The 21993-nt window shown below is 38.4% G+C and overlaps 1 protein-coding gene across 4 annotated transcripts in view; it reads left to right on the top strand.

Annotated features, from left to right (window-relative positions):
• The window catches only part of DDC (dopa decarboxylase), a 305481-nt gene that overhangs the window by 112699 nt on the left and 170789 nt on the right, over nucleotides 1-21993 (top strand). For all 4 annotated transcript variants that reach the window (XM_039336392.1, XM_039336393.1, XM_039336394.1 and 1 more), the window contains one exon: nucleotides 18561-18674. In XM_039336392.1, the coding sequence (XP_039192326.1) occupies nucleotides 18561-18674 (114 nt within the window). The remainder of the gene's footprint in view (nucleotides 1-18560; nucleotides 18675-21993) is intronic.

Here is a 21993-nt window from a genome sequence, read left to right as displayed (position 1 = left end):
GTGTGTGCCCACAGAGAGGGCTCTGAGTGCCACCTCTGGCACCCGTGCCATAGGTTTGCCACCACTGATCTAGGGAATACTCAAGTGAGTTTACATGCCACGTTCCAATTATATATTTATGGTTTAAAAAGGGATAAAACCTGCCTTGTCTGACCTCAGTAGCCTCCTCTGTAAAACAAACTTTAATTAGTTTCATGGATAATTTCAATTCAAAACACTGGAGGTGACACGATAACAGTGTTTGCTATTTGAGAGGCTGCCACAAAAAAGATGGAGGTCACCCTATTCTCCAAAGCACCAGAGGGCAGGACAAGAAACGATGGAATTAAACAAGGGGAGAAGCAACCCAGAATTAAGGAGAAATTTCCTAACAGTGAGAATAATTAATCATTGGAACTGCTTCCCTCCAGAAGTTGTGGGTGCTCCGTCACTGGAGGTTTACAAGAAGAGATTCGACAAACGTTTGCCTGGAATGGTTCAGGGTCTCCTGCTTGATAAGGGGGTTGGATTAGAACAGGGCTTTTCAACCTTTTCACCCATTGTACCACTTTTAGGATATGGCAACATCCAAGTACAACCTGGTGCCTAGAAAGATGTCAAAAACTTGATGACCCCCCCAAAAGGAAAACAGTGATGAAGCACAGGTAGTCCTCGACTTACAACAGTTCACTTAGTGACTGTTCGAAGTTACAATGGCACTGAAAAAAGTGTCCCCCTCAAGACACCTGCCTGCCTGCCTGCCCGGCAGCGCTCTTCCTCCTGTCCAAGGTTTTCATTGTTATGAGCATTTCTTTTGAGATTGGCAGTGGGGGTGGGGTGGGGGGTGTTTGGTTTTTATTTCCCCCCCATCTCCTGGGTGGTTGCAGCAGTTTTTGGTCGCTTCACATGACCCTGGGACCATCATAAATATGAATCAGTTGCCAAGCATCTGAATGTAAATCACAGGACCCTGGAGATGCTGAACATTCCAGCTGATTGGGGCTTCTTCTAGGCTCAGCAGAAGGCCAAGATCAGCACTGAGCTCTAGCTGAAGCCTGGTGCTGATCCTGGTGCTTCCACTGAGCCCTGACAGCCCCGAAGAAGCGCCGATCAGCTGGAAAGCAGCACTGATCCTGGTGCTTTCGCTGAGCCCTGACAGCCCTGCAGCTGTCTCTCGCTCAGGTTGTGTGGTGCTGCCACCGGTTCAGATCATTCCCCTCCCCTGCTACCACTTTTCTAGGATGGTCATGTACCACCTGCCAGGTGCCAATGTACCACAGGTGGTACCCATATCACTCATTGAAAAGCCCTGCTCTAGGGTATATGCAAATGAGTTTACATGACACATTCCGATTACATATTTGCAGTTTAAAAAGGGATAAAACCTGCCTTGTCTGACCTCAGTAGCCCTCTCTGTAAAGCAGACTTTAATTATTTTCATGGGTGATTTCAATTAAAAACACTGGAGGTGACATGATAACGGTGTTTCCTGTTTGAGAGGCTGCCAAAAAAAACATGGGGGTCACCAAAGCACCAGAGAGCAGGACAAGAAACAATGGATGGACATTAAAAACTTCTCAAAAATGATTAAAAAACACTAAGATCACTCAAACCCTCATATCACTTGAATATGAGCCAGCAGGGGGCTGCAGCAGCCAAAAAAGCCAAGGCAATCTGAGGCTGCGTGTCTAGGGCGAGTCTCCATCCTCCAGAGCATGATTGTCCCACAAGTGCTTTTTCAGGGGGCAACTGGACTTTCCTGTTTTTCTAACCAGAGGCTGCGTTAACAGGGATTTGGGGCCTATCTCCATGGGCGTCCAATGCCAGGTCAAAATCTTTGAGCAGGCATTCATCCAAACCTTCTGCGGTTTCCCGATCTCCTCCATCGCATCAGGGAATAGCAGTTCACTCTGTTCTTTCTGGAAAGATGCTTTCCATGCTTCCTAAGTCATTTATGGAGCGTGGGAAGCATTGACTGGGCCATGCTATCAATGGTCCAATCTGATTCCCTTTTGGGGTCAATTAGAATAGAGCTGGAAGGGACCTTGGAGGTCTTCCAGTCCAAGCTTCTGCTCAAGTATGAGACCCTACACCAGGGCTTTTCAACCTTTTCACCCATTGTACCACTTTTAGGATATGGCAATATCCGAGTACCACCAGTTGCCTAGCAAGGTGTCAAAAACTGATGACCAAATAAAAAAAAGGAAAAAAGTGATAAAGTACAGGTAGTCCTCAACTTACAACAGTTCGCTTAGTGACTGTTCGAAGTTACAATGCCACTGAAAAAAGTGTCTCCCAAGCCACAACTGAGCAAAATACCTGCCTGCCCGCCCGCGGTGCTCTTCCTCCTGTCCAATGTTTTCATTGTTTTGAGCATATCTGTTGACGATTGGCAGTGGGGGTGGGGTGGGGGGGTGTTTGGTTTTTATCCCCCCCCCCGTCTGCTGGATGGTTGCAGCAGGTTTTGGTCACTTCACATGACCCTGGGACACTGTGACCGTCAGAAATATGAATCAGTTGCCAAGCACCTGAATGTAAATCACAGATCCTGGAGATGCTGCAACATTCCCGCTGATCGGCGCTTCTTCTGGGCTCAGCAGAAGTGCCAGGATCAGTCCTGCTTTTCAGCCAATTGGTGCTTCTTCAGGGCTCAGCAGAAGAGCCAGGATCAGTCCTGCTTTCCAGCCAATTGGTGCTTTTTCAGGGCTCATCAGAAGCACCAGGATCAGTGCTGAGCTCCAGCTGGAGCCTGGCACTGATCCTGGTGCTTCCACTAAGCCCTGCAGCTCCAAAGGAGCGCTGATCAGCTGGAATGTGGCACTGATCCTGATGCTTCTGCTGAGCCCTGACAGCCCTGCAGCTCCAGCTGTCTCTCGCTCAGGCTTGTGTGGTGCTGCCACTCGTTCAGCTCATTCCCCTCCTCTGCTACCACTTTTCTAGGATGGTCATGTACCACCTGCCAGGTGTCAATGTACCACAGGTGGTACCTGTACTACTGGTTGAAAAGCCCTGCCCCACACCATATCTGACAGATGGCAGTCTAGACACTTCTTGAAAGCTTCCAGTGATGAAACTCCCACAACTTTTGAAGGTAACTTCTGTTCCATGGATTGGTTGTTCTCACTATCAGAAAGTTTCTGTAGGGAGGTATTGTGGACAGATAAGGCCTGTTTATATCTGAACATGTATTGCATGTAAGTGTCTGGGGGGGAGAGTATTGAGGGGGCAGCCTCATTGGGCCCTTGGAGTAGGCAAAGGACTCGGAATAGCTCATCTGCGTGCAATGGGGCACAAGGGTGGAGTCTTGTCCCCGCTGTGCAGCTACCATGTCCTTGGCTGCACTGCTTCATGTGGGCCGTGGCCAGGGACAATTCTCCTCCGGGGGGCTGCTAATGAGGAGGGGGCCATGGGAGGAGGCAGGGCTGGGGAGACTGTGTGTGTGTGTGTGTGTGTGTGTGTGCCCACAGAGAGGGCTCTGAGTGCCACCTCTGGCACCCGTGCCATAGGTTTGCCACCACTGATTTAGGGAATACTCAAGTGAGTTTACATGCCACGTTCCAATTATATATTTATGGTTTAAAAAGGGATAAAACCTGCCTTGTCTGACCTCAGTAGCCTCCTCTGTAAAACAGACTTTAATTAGTTTCATGGATAATTTCAATTCAAAACACTGGAGGTGACACAACAACAGTGTTTGCTATTTGAGAGGCTGCCACAAAAAAGATGGAGGTCACCCTATTCTTCAAAGCACCAGAGGGCAGGACAAAAAACAATGGATGGACATTAAACAAGGGGAGAAGCAACCCAGAATTAAGGAGAAATTTCCTAACAGTGAGAATAATTAATCATTGGAACTGCTTCCCTCCAGAAGTTATGGGTGGTCCATCACTGGAAGTTTACAAGAAGAGATTTGACAAATATTTGTCTGGAATGGTTCAGGGTCTCCTGCTTGATAAGGGGGTTGGATTAGAACAGGGCTTTTCAACCTTTTCACCCATTGTACCACTTTTAGGATATGGCAACATCCAAGTACAACCTGGTGCCTAGAAAGGTGTCAAAAACTTGATGACCCCCCCCCAAAGGAAAACAGTGATGAAGTACAGGTAGTTCTCGACTTACAACAGTTCGCTCTTCCTCTTGTCCAAGTTTTTCATTGTTATGAGCATTTCTGTTGAGGATTGGCAATGGGGTGGGGTGGGGGGTGTTTGGTTTTTATTCCCCCCCCCTCATCTGCTGGGTGGTTTTTGGTTGCTTCACACGACCCTGAGACTGTCATAAATATGAATCAGTTGCCAAGCATCTGAATGTAAATCACAAGACCCTGGAGATGCTGAACATTCCAGCTGATTGGCGCTTCTTCTGGGCTGAGCAGAAGGCCAGGATCAGCGCTGAGCTCTAGCTGAAGCCTGGTGCTGATCCTGGCACTTCCACTGAGCTCTGACAGCCCCGAAGAAGCGCCGATCAGATGGAAAGTGGCACTGATCCTGGTGCTTCCACTGAGCCTTGACAGCCCTGCAGCTTCAGCTATCTATCGCTCAGCCTTGTGCGGTGCTGCCACCAGTTCAGCTCATTTCCCTCCCCTGCTACTACTTTTCTAAGATGGTCGTGTACCACCTGCCAGGTGCCAATGTACCACAGGTGGTACCCGTACCACTGGTTGAAAAGCCCTGGATTAGGTATCTGTTTGATTTCCCACTTGCTGCAGAGTTGGTCTCCCAGTTGATGTCATGGTAGTTAAAGTCTTCCTGTCAATTTTCTGATAGACAAGACCTAAAAAACGAGAACTCCAAGGCTTGAGATTTCCTCAAAGAACATGTTTATTTGTTACATAGTGTCAGGGCCCACTTCAAAACCTCATCCTAAGAAAGCAGAACTCATGGAAGCAGTTTCTTCCAAAAGGAACTTTTATTAGGAGAAGCTGATAACAGGCATAATAGACAGGCTCTGAGGGTTTCCCACTCAGATCAATAGGTTAAAAGAGTCCCAAGCAAACCCCACCCCAGTAGTTCATCCTGTCATTTCAAATGAGCCAATGAGCTGATAACACCAGTCTGTCTCAGGCTTGTAGTGGTGGTTGTTGGGTCTTTGCACCTTCCCTTCCGAAACAGGAGATAAGCCAGATGCCTGGAGGTGCATTCCTTTCTCCCCCTCTTTGAGCTGACATCAAGGGGAAGACAGTTCAAAGAGCAACATGCAGAGACAGCGAAAGAGTTACATTGTAGTGATAGAGAAAACAAAGACCCACAGCGTCTTTCCCCCTCTCTTTCAGGAACATGGCAGAACCCCGAGGAATTGAAAGAATAGAATTAAAAAGAGCTCCTTAATCAATATGGGTTCTGACATCCTGCCTATCTTAAAAAATGAGAGATCCACCTGTGGAAAAACAGAGATAATTATAGACATAGGTTAGTCCGGTTTGTTCGGGTATTTGGTGTGAAATTTCTTAAATAGTTTAGGGGCTTTAATATGGCATTTGTGGACCCATTTGTTTTGGGAGGATAGAAGAGGTATTGAGTGGAGCTATGGTATTTCCTAGAATCTAAGATTTCTTTAATTTTGCAATGTTGTTCTCATTCTACCATAATGGGAGGAGGGAGAAGAGCAACAGCTGGTCTTAATGGTGACTGTTGCTTGCGTTTTAGAAGGCTGCAATGGAAAATTGGATGAATTTGCCTGAGGGATTTTGGAAGTTCTAGCTCTACTGTTACAGGGTTTATGATTCTGACAATGGGGAATGGTCCTACATATTTGGGTCCCAGTTTCTTTGAGGGTTGTAATGATTTTAGGTATTTGGTGGATAGGTAAACCTCCTCTCCTACAGTAAAAGGTTTCAGTTCAAATCTCTTTTTATCTTCTTACATTTTATATGCTTGCTTAACCTCATTCAAGGCTTTTCTGACGACTGGCAAGGTATTCTTTAAATCCATTCTTTTAACGAATAGATTGCAAGGTCTGTTGAGGGGAGTTCAGGCATTTGGTTGAAACTCTGTCCTGTGGCTACTTGGAAAGATGTGTAGCCCATGCTGGAATGGACGGTGTTGTTGTAAGCAACTTCTGCGAACGGAAGTAGGTCAGTCCAGTTGTCTTGTTGGTAATTAATAAAGCATCTAAAATATTGTTCAAGTACTGAGTTCGAATATTCAGTCCCACCATTTCTTTGCGGATGGTGACTGGATGATAGTCCCTGGGTGGTTCCTAACAGGCTTAGGAATGCTTTCCAGAACTCCAATGTGAATTGTACCCCTCTATCGGATATTATGTGTTAAGGGGCTCCATGAATTTGATATATGTGTTGAACAAACAGTTTTGCAAGTGTCTTTGCGTTAGGAATTTTTGTACAGGGAATAAAATGTACTTGTTTGGAGAATAAGTCTATTACAACCCAGATGACTGTGTTGCCGCTACTCTCAGGTAATTCCACAATAAAATCCATGGAGATCTCCTTCAAGAGTGCTGAGGGGCTTGCCACTGGTTGCAGTAATTCAGGCGACTTCCCTTGTAGTGTTTTTGCTGAGGCACAAATTGGGCAGCTAGGACTGTAGTGTCCCCTCATTGTTCTTTTGCAAGAGTATAGCCCCCACAGCCACATTGCTGGCAACTTCCTGAATCACAAAAGGTTTGTCAGTATCGGGGTGCCTTAGCACCAGTTCTATGGAAAAAAGTTTTTTAAGTCTCTCGAATGCGGCTTGGCATTCCTCTGTCCATTTTAATGGCTGCTTCTGTTTGGGCTATCCTTTCCCCTTGGTTTTTAGTAAATTCGTAATTGGCAATGCTATTTGGACAAAGGAGAGAATGAACTACCACTAGAAGAAGGAAACTCTGTAATTGCTTTCTGGTGCAGGGCGGAACACATTCTAATACAGCTCGGACTTTCTTGGGGTCCATTTCTATGCTATGATATGCAATATCCCAGATAGTCTATTTTATCCTTATGGAACTTGCACTTGGATAGTTTGGCATAAAGGTGAGCTGCCTATAGTTTGCCAGCTAATAAAATCCCTTTCTAAATTTTTATCTATGAACTTCTGCATTTCTTTCAATTCTTGCGGACTCATGGAGTACAATCTAGGCTTGGGGAGTTTCATGCCCAGTTGTATTTATATCAGTTTGGCAGAACCGGTAACTAATTTTTTGTTTCCCAGGCTCAGAATGGATTTACGGAAGCAGAACTGGTTGTTCACATATTTGAATCCCACCACTTTACAAGTCTAAACATTTCAGTGTCCCATGGGAACCACAGTCATTTCTGTCAATTAGGTGGGGTGTGTGTGAGCATTTGGTTAGAAAGCCCACCAAACTCTTCTATTGGGAAATGTAGCTCATTGCATAGCATTGGGGTGGGAAGTTCAACTTGGTATTATTGCAGAATAACAGAGTTGGAAGGGATCTTGGAGGTCTTCTAGTCCAACCTCCTGCTCAAGCAGGAAACCCCGTACCACTTCAGGCTAACGGTTGCCCAATCTCTTCTTTAAAACCTCCAGTGTTGGGGCTTCCGGTTTGTGATTTCGGCACTGGCGGACGTGGGGGGCAATCATTCCCTCCACCATCCAGTTTTCTCCCACCAGGAGACCCTGAAAAGGGTCAGAAGTCACCCTGGAGGGACGAGGAGCGTGAAGAGGACTCTTGAGCAATCACGGAAGGGTGGCAGCCCTCCTGTTTGATCCTGGGCAACTCTTTGAACTGACGGGGAAAAGATCAGCCATTAATATAGCCATCACTAAGCCGTTACCAGCCAAGGCCAAAATTACTAACAAGCACTTTGAAAGTACCGCAGAGGAATTGGGTGAGATCTTACCCTCTTTGTACCCCAAGTATCTTCCTGTAAAAAGCCTCTTAATTCTTCCCCCTGTGAGGAGAGAGGGAAGGGAATGTTCTCCTCCCACCCTTTAAAATTGCAGCGTTTGTTTACCTCCGGGACATAAAACCTTGAAAAGAACAGCTAAACAATTGGATTTGCATCTATTTGATATTCAGGGACCCAAAAAGTTCCTACTTTCATGGGGATTTGCTATTCTATCTACTGTAAAAAAGATGAAAAGGAACTTAAATTGGACAAAAACCTAGCTTGGGAGGATATCTTGTGGCAAAACCTGATACAGAAAGTAAATACTCTTGACAAAAAGACCTGCTCATAGCCCAGATCTGTCGTTGGTATTACCTAAAAGAGATTAAAAGCTGAGAGAACAGCTGGGCGGTGAACTGTTTTTTAGGACCATGGAGGTGAATACTTATTGACTCTCACTTAATAAATAGCCTTCTCTAAAGGACTATCTATAACTACATTAAAAATGAAGGAGGACCAGGAACAAATTTCACTTCATTACAAACTTATACTTGAAAAAATTCTTGAAGCTACTGAGATAATTAAAGCTAGACTGAAAGACAAAGGTGCCAGCTTAAATCTACAAAGCGAAACCCTGATTGCAACCAAAGAACTTACAATTCAAAAAACAACATAAGTGGAAGAAATTAATATCAAGACAGATCTAGACAACCAAACCCTGATTTCAACTAAAGAATCTACAACCCAGAAAACAACAGAAATGGAAGAAAGTAATACCAAGATGGAGGGTGCTAAAGATCAACAAGCACAGCCTACTGAAAACCTAGACAACCAAACAACAACCATAAAATTGGACATGACTCTTTACTTAGATCAGAAGAAACCTGAGGAAGAAGACCAGATTGAATTGAAGACAAATATGTTAGAGCAAATATGGGGATCTGGGCTACCAGAGCGACAACTTAATGACCATAAATGGGCCAGTTCCTCTGGAAAATTGATAACTAGATGCTCTCCTTTGATTCAAGTAACATGCACAAGAATGAAGTGAGATCTATCTGATGATCTAAAGGCATTGGTATGGAAGCCTGGTTGTCATAAAAAGAAACCTAGAGTTAGATTTTAAAAATGGGGTTTTTGATTTATTAGAGAGGATTCTAAAGTCTCAACTAGTGGGCTAAAGGGAGATTTTGAGATGAAGGGAAATATGATTATTAGATTTAACTACTGTTGGAAAATGATAAAAATAAGGGACTAATTGGCCTAATATTGAGGATTTAGATTTATAAGGGAAATGAAAATTAATTACTAAGGAATAGCTTTGAATTATTGTTTAGCCCAGATAACACAAACGATGGATTTGAGACAAGAAGGATACTTCATTAGTAAGTAGTGATGTACTAGGATGAGAAATAGAAAATGTTTATGAAATAAAATAAGAATATATTCAAGTAAGTAATAGGTGTATCTTAAATATTATAATTTTTATATAGTGAAATAAAGGAAATTTGGGTTACCTGAAATTTAAACATTATGGATATTAAAGGTTAAATTGGAATATTGTGATTAAAAATTAAAAATTAGGTAAAATTTAAATACAGGTTATGGATATGTATAAGCAAAAATATAATGATAAATGTTTTAACTGAGCTTGTTATAATTAGAAATTTACTAGCTTAAATATGATATAGCAAATGTTAAGGGAAATAGAGAAGGATTTTTTTGATGATGTAACCCGAGATATATACTAAAGATTTTGTTATTGTACTATTGACTACCCAATCATCACATTGCTTTCCAAATACTCAAATATAAAACTGGAAAACCAATAAAAACTTGTTATAAAAAAAAAACCTCCAGTGTTGGAGCACCTACAACTTCTGAAGACAAGACATTCTGCTGATTAATTATTCTAACTGTCAGGAAATAGGTTTTCAGTGCATAGCAAGAAAATGATTAATTTTGCTTTGAAGTACAGTATTTCCTAAAAATCCCTATAGTTCTGATTACCCAATTCCACATCCTCACAACTACATGAATGGTTTTCTATAGGTTCCCAATCTTTGGTGGCAAGAATGCTATATTAGATGGACTAATGAACTGATGTGGTATGTCACAGAGCAGCTTTCTATGTCCATACTTCTATTAAATATTGATTGCATCAAATATTAGTACAACAGAGGGGGCTAATTCCCCATTCATTCCTTGCTAGTAATCTTCGATGGTGCAAATAGAATACTTTCAAACTTTCAATACTTTCAGATTCCTCCAGAGAGTTTAGAGCAGACTTGGCTTCAAGAAAACTACAGCTCATAGAAAATACCCCAAGCCCTGCTATGTTTCACCACACCCTGGGTATTTATTAATAACGATTCTGCTGCTTTGTGTAGATGTGAATTTAGGCAGCAGTATCAAGGGATCAAGAAAAGAGGAAGAGTAAGGATTCAATTCTTGTTTGTCCATGTTCTTCCAAAAAATAAAACACAACCTAGAGCAACTGATTAATGGAAATGTTTTCCTGGGAACTTTTAAAAACTGTTGCACAAATAATTTTTAATAAGTATTAACAATAAGGTGCTTTTAAAACTCAGTTCACATCTTGACTGAGACACACCCCTATTTCTCAGTCTAATCTATCTCATAGGTTAAAAAGATATTAGGAAGAAAAGAGAACCACCTATGCTTCCTTGGTTTCCTGTAGGATAGCAGGTTATAAATGCAATAATTAAATATCAAATTAATATAAAATAGGAACTGATGGTACAGAAAGATGAATCACCATACATCTATTTCCACTTTAATATCTGAAAGCAATTCACCTGATCATAGAGGCTGTCCAGTTCAATTCTTGCATTTTGCTGAAGTTTGAATGGCCCAGTCTTTCTGTTACCATATCAACATTAAGTTGGCCACCAAACTGATCTTTCGCATTTTCTATTTCAGTTGCTTCCTATATTAACAGCATTTTAAAATGTAAGCTAAAAGTATATGTAGTATTAAATATGGCTGAATGACTACCCCGAGGAATGATGATTAATGGCTTCCCTTCAGGTGGAGAGACATATTTATTGGGATACCATGCCACTAGGCTCTCTGTCTTGGGCTTTGTGCTGTTCAAGATTTTTATTAATGATTTGAATAATTGAGTTAAGGAGATGTTCTTCAAAACTTGAGATGAATATTACTCACATAATTTTCCATGGTTTTTGTCTGTTCTGACTTCCATTACACTCATATAATCAGTCATATTTCTCTTCTATAAACTTCTCCCGTCTTTTTTTCAGAATCTCAACAACTCCATTCAACCAATTGTTTCTTGGTCTTCCTCCTTCTGTGGACCTATTCAGTATTCCTTCATTTGTTCATTATGCAATTCAATCATCCTCATTTTATTTGATTGTAGCACCTCAACTGTCTTCATTCTGGTCATTCATTTTTGTATTGAAACCAGATTTATTCAGCATTTATTCACTCATGACTTTATCTCATCTTATTTTACCATGAGCACTTCTTAAGCACCCATTCCCATCCCATTCGATATACTATTCTATACTGTTTCTCCAGAGATCCCTAGTCTCATTTCCATGAAACAACCTGGGTAGAAAAACAATGATTTTTTTTTGTTAATTTCAACAAATATTCATTCTTTTTAACATACTACTCACTCAATCTTTCTGCCAGTGTTTGCATATCTTAACCACTCCCTGTTTCACATTTTACAACCACAATTGGGACCAGAAAATTGGTTGTAACACTCCTCATTCTCCCCTTTGTCTTTCCCTTACAAACTAGGCATTTGAAACTTACTTGCCTCTTTTTGCAGGGAATTTCAGACTTAGTTTAATGTCAAGGTTCCGATAGAACAGGGGTGTCAAACTCGCAACATCACGTGATGTGTCACGACATATCATGACTTTTTTTCCATTGCTGGCAATGGGATGGGTGTGGTTTTGCCATGGTGCATCTGGCCCATGGGCTGGCTTAAAATATTGTCAGCAGCATATTGTCTAGGTTTCAATGCCTAGTTTACTAATACATATTAAGTTCCTTTCTCTTTGCCTCATTTTTCTAGCCAATGATAAAAAGTATCCCATGTCTAAAATAAACGGAGTCTTCTTTCTCTTTCATTTTCAATGTCAATCTATCCATTTCTGCCTACTCTAAGATTTTTTTAATTAACACTTCCTCCGCTGGTAGATCTTCATTTTTCCAATATTGAGCAAATACAATTCTTGCTGCAGTTAATATATGTAAAATTAAATATATACACTCCTTCTTATAATTACCTACAATTATGCCTAAAAAAATAATTCTGGCTTAAACTCTATATGTTTTTTTCATCATTTTCTCTAACCATGTGTGTATTCTTAATCAAAATCTTTTAGCTTTAGAGCATGTCCACCAAAGATGGTAATGTGCTTGATATATTTTTAAACATTTTTGCTAACCTCACAGGTGTTAAATGTCATCTATAAAACATTTTATATAAATTTTATTTGTACGCTTTTATTATTTTAGAATTTCTTTCCCAAAGGCTTTGCCATTTTTCTAGTTCTATATTGTATCCAAAATTCTTTGCCCATGTTAACATTGTTTCTTTAATTTGTTCCTCTTCCATCTTTAAACTTAACATATATTTATAAAGTTTCTTAATCATTTTTTCATCTGATGTCAGTAATATCTTATCAAATTCTGTCTGTTCTTTATAGAATCCAGATATTTTAATATCTTTTTCATATCTCGTTTGGATTTGCATATATGGCCACCATGATAAGTCAATACCCTGTTCTTCTAGTTCTTGTCTATGTTTTAATTTTCCTTCTTTAATCAAGATGTCTTTATAAGTCACAATTTTGTCATAATTTATTAAGTTTGGGTGAACAAATACTTCCATTGTTGAAAGCCATCCAGGTATTTTCATATAGATTTTCACTTTTATTTTTTCCCATTCTATCAAAAGTGAGTTTCTTATGTAGTGATATTGAAAGTATCTATGAATTTTATTTTTCCTGTACCACAGAAAGACATGCCATCCAAGTTGTAGGTCATGTCCCTCTAGGTATAGTAATCTTCTATCTCTAAGAGTTATCCATTCTTTTAGCCATATTAGAATGGTTGCTTAGTAATATAGATTCCAGTCTGGCAGTCCAAATCCTCCATTTTCTTTCGCTTCTTGAAGCATTTTCAATTTTATTCTAGCTTTTTTCCTTGTCAAATAAATTTCAGTATTGATTTGTTTAGTTCAGGGCTTTTCAACCTTTTCACAGATTGTACCACTTTTAGGACGTGACAATATTTAAGTATCACCAGTGCTTAGCAAGGTATCAAAAACCTGATGAATAAAAAGGGGGGGATTTTGGATTTTACTGATTAGATTCATTTGTTGTTATAGAAATGGCTAGTTTATAATATTATGGAAATGTAAAAAGTTGAGGTTCAATGTTAATACTTCCTTCTGTTGCAACAAAGGAAGTCTGTTCTGTTTCCCTTCTCCCTCTCACTTTTCCCCCTTTTTCCTCCCCACTGTGTCCTACTATTACTTTTGTATTTTTGTATTTTATTCTATAATCTTATAAAATATTACAAACTGTAGAAAAAAGTTAAAAAGTACTGGTTTTAATTTCTTCGGTGGCTGTTCCTTTGCCGAATTACTTTCCCTTTGCTCTGACAAATGTATGATGAATTTATTCATGTTTATTAATATGTACCACTGCCAGCTAGATCAGGGGTCTTCAAACGTGGCACTTTTAAGACTTGTGGACTTCAACTCCCAGAATTCCTGAACCATCATGGCCCTTCTTCCTCTCTCCCTCTCGTCTGCTTCCTCCCTGCCTTCTGAGCTCTCCTTCCATAGTATAGTAAGAATGCACACACCCGTCCCTTCCCTGTACCCTTAAAGGCACAGGAATCAAGCGCAAAGCAAGAAAGGCTCACAAAAGCCTCCCAGAATAAAGGAACACTGACTATGTTTTTTTTCTTAAGCTGCCTCAGGTGTGTCTCAGTTTAAACAATGTAGCAAACAGCCCTGGCAGTTGCAAAAAGTGATAACCTTAAATTAAGCCTGTCTACCTACAAAGAAAACTTGCTAAGAGCCATAAACAGACTCAAGATAAGGGGGTAAAACTAATTGCATTTGTTTAAAGGGATTAAACCTATGAAGTCAACACTTTGAACTCATTGCTAGCCTTTGTGAAACATACTAAAATATTCCAATAACCAAAGCACACAAACTGAGCCTAAACTGTACCTTCCGATGTCCCTCAAAATTCAAGCCTTTCAATGAAATCATAATGCAAAGCAAGAGGGTCATTTTGATTTTCTAAAAATTTTACATTTTGTGCGGCAGCTGTTTTAGTGGCCAGGAATGAAAAAAGACATTGAACATTATATAAAAATCTGTGCCACCTGTGGAGCAATGAAAAAATACTCTGGTAAACCTGGTCTATTACAGCAGGTGAAAGATCCTTCCCAACCCTGGGAGGAGATAGCCATAGGCTTTATTGTCGAATTGCCTGAAAGTAAGGAAAGCATAATAATCTGGATTGTCATTGACCTCTTTTCGAAACAAGCCCATTTCATCACTTGTTCGGGACTTCTGTCTGCCCAGAAACTGGCCAGGTTATTTTTGAAACACATCTATCGATTCCACGGAGCTCCAAAATGGATTATATCAGACAGGGGAGTTCAATTTACTGCAAAATTCTGGAGGGAGTTTATAAAACTGATTGGGTCCACCCAGGGACTTTCATCTGCTTTACATCTGAGTACAAATTGATTGGCTGAATGTGGAACAATGGTGGAACAATACCTCAGATGCTATGTTAACTATCAACAGACTAATTGCCTTTTGCTGAAGTAGCATATAATAATACAGTCCACAGTAGCACTGGGCTTACTCTGTTCAAGATAGCCCTGGTTGGGAGTTTCTTCCTATGCCCAAATATCCCTAGGAGCCTCCCACTTTGCAGACTCTAGATCAATGGGTGACATCTCTGCAAAATATTTGGGCAAATGTAAAAAAAAGCTTTAGTCCAAGCTGCTAAGACGTATAAAGAACAAGCCAATAAGAAGTGATCTCCCCTGAAGCCATTTCATGTGGGGGAGAAGGTTTACCTCTCCCCTAAATATCTAAGATTAAAATGACCAAACTGGGACCTAAGTTTCTTGGTCCTTTCCCTATTGTCAGAATTATAAATCCTGTCAGAATTCAGTTAAAACTCCCTCAACTGTTAGGGAAAGTTCACTCCATTTTCTATTGCAGCTTGTTAAAAGCAGTCACAGAGTCATCCTTGAGGCCAATCCCTAAGAAACCATCTGGTCCCATTTTAGTACAGGGAGAAATTCACTATGAGATAAAATGCATCCTTGACTCTAGATTACATAAGGGAAAATTACAATATTTAGTGCATTGGAAAGAATACTCCTTGTCTGAAGCTATCTGGGTGAAACATACTGATGTGAAGGCAGACAGATTAATATAAATGTTCTATGACAAGCATCCTCAGAAGCCCAGGGAGGATTCCTAATCTGTACTTTTGTTTCCTCTACAGGAATTGCTCTCTCTTTAGGGGGTCCAACTGACAACTCTACAACAAAACTGGCTGAAGCCATCTTGCTCAATCTAGGTTGCCACAAGAAAGGGAGGGGGTACAGAGTATTTTTGCTAGTCTAAACTATTCTGGGTCCCATGGGAACCAAGGTCATTCTATCAGTTAGTTTAGGAGGGTTGGGTGTTTTACTAGAAAGCCCGCCAAATTATTCTGTTGGAGAATGTAGCCAATTGCATAGCACTGGGAAGTTTAACTTTGTAATAGTGTAACTTTTTGGAGGGAATTTCAGATTTGGTTTCACTTTTGACCATGCCAATATTTTGTAACCAATAAGTTCTGATTTTGTTGGTCTTATCATCGGAACCATGACTCTTACTATTATTTTCAGATTCATTGTTATGTCATTAGTCCCCACATACCAATGACACAATGTTACTTGCATAATAGCTTTAGTGCTAAGAGGGACAAAAAGCTTCTTTTTAATCATAAAATGAGATTGAATTTAACTAGGGCTCTAGAATTCTCTTAGTGTGGTATGCATATTTTACATGAATGTATTGTATTTGGATATGGGAGGTTGCAAAATTTTCTTTGTCCTGTCCTCCCCATCCCCCCCTTTTTAAAAAAACCACAAATGGAATAGCAATTTTCAAAGTCAGTTCATCCCATCATTGTAAGACAACCTCTGAAAGTTACAATTGATGTAAGGACCCACCTCACTTTACATCTTAAGAATACAGAACTCTTGGAATATCTTTTCCAAAAGGCATATTTATTAAGAGAAAATGATTGTAGGCGTGCTAGACAGGATCTGAAGAATTCTCTCCCACCCTTCAATGTTTTAAGTGTTTTCAAACAGCCCCCCACCCTCCAGTTCTTCCGGGCAATGATCCTCCTCCTCTCTTTTCCCAGACTCCAGATGCTGCATTGTTCCCCCCTTTTACCTTACTGCCAGCAAAAGGGAGACTTCAGACAGAAGTAGATGAAAAGTTATGGCCATATTGTTATGGTCAGTCCTCTTGGTGAGAATCCACATTCAATCCCTTTGAAGTTTAATGAAGGAAGTGAGAGCCATAAAACCCCTTTGCTCATCCCCCTTCCCCTTCATAGTATTACAGAATCCAGAGAGAGCAAAAATGGGGTTTTCCATAGTAGTTAACTAGAAATGAAATATAATTGGATTCTGACATCGACAGTATTTTAAAATTTCCATTTCATCCTGAACCTTAATGACCCCTCTGGTCCACCTTTAAAAATAAAGCCTTATGTTCCAGTAATATTCTATCTTCTTATAAGGCATTCTTACTCCAGAGAAGTGCCAGTTAACTGCATTGTCTCTGTTCTATCTGAGCTCTCCAAGTCCTGCTCCCATATTAGACCAAAAAGTGCCATATGTCTTAATGTTAGATCTATTCTATTAATCTATCCTCTTTTGCAAACATTGAATTAATACAATTCTTATTGTTTTGATAGATAACAGTTAAATATATAATTTTTCCCAATAGTCCTAAAAATAATAATCACATCAATATAATATTTCTTTTCTATCCAGTCATTCTGGTTGTCTTATCATAGATCCTGTTACAGTCTTTATTTTAATTTGTTTCTAAATATTCTTACTGGTTAAGATTTTCTCAAAAATTAATTACATTTAAAAATTTAACTCTATTTTTCCATATGAACCATCTCGCACTTTTACATTTCTTAAGAAATAGATAAAACAGTAGAAAAAAAGAAAGAAAAGCAAGAGTAAAGAAACGTAAAAAATAACATACTACTTAAAATAACATACTACTTAAAATATGTATCCCTCCTAAGCTAATATGTATTTATTTCCTAAATTTCTTATTCTTTTTAACAATAATTAAAAATATGTTTAATCTTTAAACATTCCATTTAATACATCTAGTCATCTAATCCTTTAACTCTTATTCAAAACATTTTTATCCATTATAATTTTCTTAAATTTGATCATATTTAAATGTCTAAAACATTTCCTTTATCTAAGTGATTTCAACTTTTATATTACTCATATCAAGAAAAAGAACAAAAAAGGGGGAAAAAGCATACTATATTATATTTAGAGAATTCATCCCTCTTAGAGTGACATATATATTCCAAAACTTTTCTATTTCTTTAACCATATTCAAACAAATGTTTCTTTTTTAAGTATTCTCTCTGGTTAGTCCCATCATCTATTTTCTTAGTTTCCACTTTAGACTTTTTCTATTGCCCAGTGTCTTTCTTAATTAATGTATTTTGCTGAATCAAAAGATTTTTCTGAATGTTCGTAAATGTTGCTGTAGATATAAAAAGTAAACCAGGAGAAGTGTCTTTGTACAGGACTTCTGCCTTTCCATGTTTGTTGGAAATCTTTTTCTTTTTCTTTCTTTCCACTTCTCTTATCATTTCCTTTCTTTCCAATATTCCTCACATCTCTACAGTCCATTTTATCCGATCTGTTTTCTTGTCCTCAGATTTATTTTGTAGTCTTAAGGGATAAGTTGTTTTTTTCCAATTCTTGTGAATTTTTTTCTACTAGGATTAAATCATTTTTCCTTGTTTTATTAAGTTTCATCTTTAAGTCTCTATTCTCAATTCTATATCCATTTATCTGTTTTATCTGCTCCTTCTCTGTTGTTATTTTCTGGGAATTTTTTTGTTGTAGAGTTAACTTGGAAATAGATTGATTTGTACAATTTAAAGCTCTATAAAACAAAATGATAAGTTAGCAGCAGCTTGGAATATAAGTGGCTTTTTGTAGCTATATTCTGCTTCTGTAATGATCAAAGGAGATGTCTCTTAAAACTTATTGGCTCAATAGTTATATGAACTCACCTGTGATACTTGATGAGATTAAATCCCTGATTTTTTTTTTAATTTTAGTAAAAGAGAAAGATAAGCCCTCACTTTTTAAAATCATGTGAGCATAACTTGTCAAAAGTATCAAAATTGCTTCCATTTGAATAGCTCACTTTGACTTCAGTAAAAAAAAAGTCAAAAAGCTTAGATTCAGATTTAGATTCATGCCAGGAATCTTAATGCAAACCAGGGGGCATAGTTGGCTACTTGGTTCTGTGCAGCTACAACAAAATGATTCACAGCTAATGATTTGACAATTGTGCAATATTAGCACTTTTTTTACATGCTTGTTAAAGCAAGACCTTGTGTAATACATGGCCTTTTGATATTTTCATAACCAAAAGATTTTCATTCCAATAAATCTTTGTTTGTATTGTTTTCCATAGGTGACTCATTGGCACAGTCCCTACTTCTTTGCCTATTTTCCTACTGCCAACTCTTTCCCGGCTCTTTTGGCTGATATGTTATCCGGGGGCATAGGATGCATTGGATTTTCATGGGTAAGTTCTATGTGGGCATGAAATAACTAGTTCCTAGCAGATACAATTACTACATGTGTTTTTATATTTCAAAAGTATTAGATATCTAGGGATTTTTGAAGATATTTTCTTCACACAGAAGTCATGGAGGGGCTACATGGCTTTCAAAAGTCTAGTTTTCATTGAAAGATTATAGGAGAGCTCTACCATTTCAATACAGGTGGTCCTCAACTTATGACAACAATTGAGCTTAGAAACTGTAACAGACTTTGATTACTTATTTAAACAGCAAGAATTCTTTCTTTTTCCTTTTTTTTCTTGTCTTTCGGGACTTGCTTCTCTTTTGTTATAGTAAATTGATAGAAAATGGCTTCAAAGTGTTTTGAAATCTCTACCATTCCTAAAGCTTCAATTTTTTCTCCGGTAACACAAACTGCCTCGCAAACTAAACCTAGGTCACCTCCACCTTCTCCCCCACCACCGGCATCCACACTTAAAGATTTACAAGAAGCTTTGCAAAAAACAGTGTTAGAGATTAAGGATGAAGTGGCTGATTTTTTGGATGCTAAAATGAGTTCAGAAATGGCTGTTATGGCAGAGCTGTTAGAGAACAAAAACAGAGAGATGAGGGAAGATATAGTGTTTGCATTTCAAGGGCTTGCAGCACAAATTGAGCGTTTGGATGACAGAGTGGATGAAGTTGTGGAAAATACAGTAAGATTAGAAAATAAAGTTGATAAAATTGAAAATAAGATTGATACAACACAGGATAAATTAATTATGGCACAATATAGAGACATGGAATTTGCTCTGCGTATAAGAGGATTAAAGGAAAATTTGCAAGAAGATCTGAGAGAAGTGGTGGCCAAAGATATTGCTCCCATTTTGGGATGTGAACCGGAGGAAATACTGAGAGAGATTGAAAAAAAATATTTAGGGTTAATTCATGGATTGCGAGACAGAGAAATTTACCTAGAGATGTGGTCATTTATTTTTCTAGAAGATCATTTCGCAATGAAATTATTCAGGCTTTTTATAAACAAAGATTTCAAATTGCTGCCCAAGATGTTATAATTTTAAAGGAAATACCTCCAAAAATTCTTAGAAAAAGAAAGGATTTTGCCTTTTTGTCTGAGGAGCTTAAACACCAACAAATTCAGTTTAGATGGGAAATACCTGTTGGAATAGTGGTGAATTATGCTGGAACATGCTATAGACTTAACACAATTTTAAAAGCAAAAGATTTCTATACTTCAGTTTTAAAACCAGGTTCTCCCCCATCTCTACAAATTAAGAAAACAGAAGGGAGGACAGAAGAACAATTATTTGAAGGTGCAACCTAATTGGCTGCTGGAGACTTACAGATTGAACCTATTGAACAGATTTTGGAGGTAAAAGATGATCCAAAGGAACAAAGGATGACTCGTGCTGCACATAGACGTAAAGAAAAGGAACAGAAGCAGAAGGTTGGCATGGGAATAACAGAAGGTTTGGTTACAGAGCCTGTGGGAGGGGCAAGACCAAAGAGATCTTCAACAGTTGATCTCCAAGTCTTGTTTCAGAGGCTTCAGGCCAGTAAGAATGGCAAAGATTCTGACATGGAATGTTAATGGCCTGAATTCACCACAGAAAAGAAAAAAAAGTATTTCACTATTTGAAACAACATAAAAATGACATTTTTGCTTTCAGGAAACTCATATAGCTTCGAAGGACTTGAAGTATTTGATAAATCCTTGTTTGGGATCGCATTTTATAGCTTCTGCTTCAGGAAAAAAAGGGGGAATAATAATTTATGTGAGAAAGGACTTATCGGCTAAATTAATTGATTCTGATATACAAGGAAGATATGTTATTATTGATTTAGTATTACAAGGATTGGATTATATGCGCCTAATCAACAACAAAAATGATTTTATAAGCTGTTACATCAGAAATTAATTCAATTGGGTTATAAATCTGTTATCTTGATGGGAGACTGGAATGGTGTTTTGGACTCAAGGAAGGATAAGAAGGGTTCTTTTAAAACTTTTAATCATGCTAAATTACCTAAAGTTTTTTTTTATATGAAAGATGATTTGGAACTTAGTGACATTTGGCGAGAACGGAATACAGATGACAAGGATTTTACTTTTTATCGGACAGACATCAATCATTTTCTAGAATTGATTTTTTTAAAATTACTTCTGATCTTTTTTCTAGGATCAAGAATGTAAATTTTTTTTCCTAGAATAATGTCTGATCATAGTCCTGTATGGTTGGAGTTATTTGTGGAAGATGGGAATAGAAGGCCCTGGAGACTGAATGAAAACTTATTTCAATATGAGGGGCTATTGCAGAAATGTAAAGAAAATTTGAGGGAATTTTTTATCTTAAATATGCATAAGGGCACTTCAATGCCAATAGTCTGGGATGCTAGCAAAGCTTATATGAGAGGAGTTTTGATTCATATGAATAGTGCACATAGGCGTAAACAGATGCAAAAATGTAAAGAATTAGAAGAAGAGATTAAATTAAAAGAAAAGGCTCTTATTTTGAACCCATTGGACGATAGGTTAAAGGCTTCTATAAATATGCTTAGGGCGCAATTTAATATGTTAATGGTAGATCAGATAGCAAATAATTTGCGCTATATGAAATATAATACATTTTGTAATGCAAATAAGCCTGGTAGGTGGTTGGCTTATCAATTACGAAAGAAACAGAAGGCAAAGATTATAGAGAAAGTAAATTATAAAGGCAAAGAGGTTTATCAACAGAACTTGATTAAAAAGAGTTTTTTAGATTTTTATGCAAAGTTATATGCTAGTGAAAACATACAAGTTTTAGATATAGATAAATACTTACAATCAATACATTTTCCTAGACTTTCAAATGAACAACAAAATGAGATGAATTGTTTAATTACTTCGGAGAAGATTATTTTTGCAATTAAGCAGTTAAAAGCGGGGAAGGCACCGGGTACAGATGGATTAACGGCAATTTATTATAAAATGTTATTTGAAGAAATGATAGAGCCATTAAAGGAACTTTTTAATAGTATTTTGTTGGGAGCCCCGGTACCTCCCTCTTGGAGAATGACTTTTATATCATTGATTCCAAAGGAGGATCAAGATCTTACTCAGCCTAAGAATTACAGACCTATATCTCCTTTAAATACAGATTATAAGATTTTTGCAAAAATACTGGCAAATAGATTAATGCATGTTATGAAGCAATTAATTCATAGTGATCAGTCTGGATTTATAACTGGAAGATATATGAAATATAATGTGAGACAAATTCTTAATTTAATTGAGTATCTGGAAAAGAATAATCAAATCTTGGCTGCTTTTATATTTTT

Source organism: Crotalus tigris, unplaced genomic scaffold (genome assembly GCF_016545835.1).
Source record: "Crotalus tigris isolate CLP2741 ecotype Arizona unplaced genomic scaffold, ASM1654583v1 scf7180000017666.379230911805:20528666, whole genome shotgun sequence".
Classification (NCBI taxonomy): Eukaryota; Metazoa; Chordata; class Lepidosauria; order Squamata; family Viperidae; genus Crotalus; species Crotalus tigris.
The sequence above is the reverse complement of the archived record's forward strand: the minus strand, read 5'-3'. Positions and strand labels throughout refer to the sequence as shown.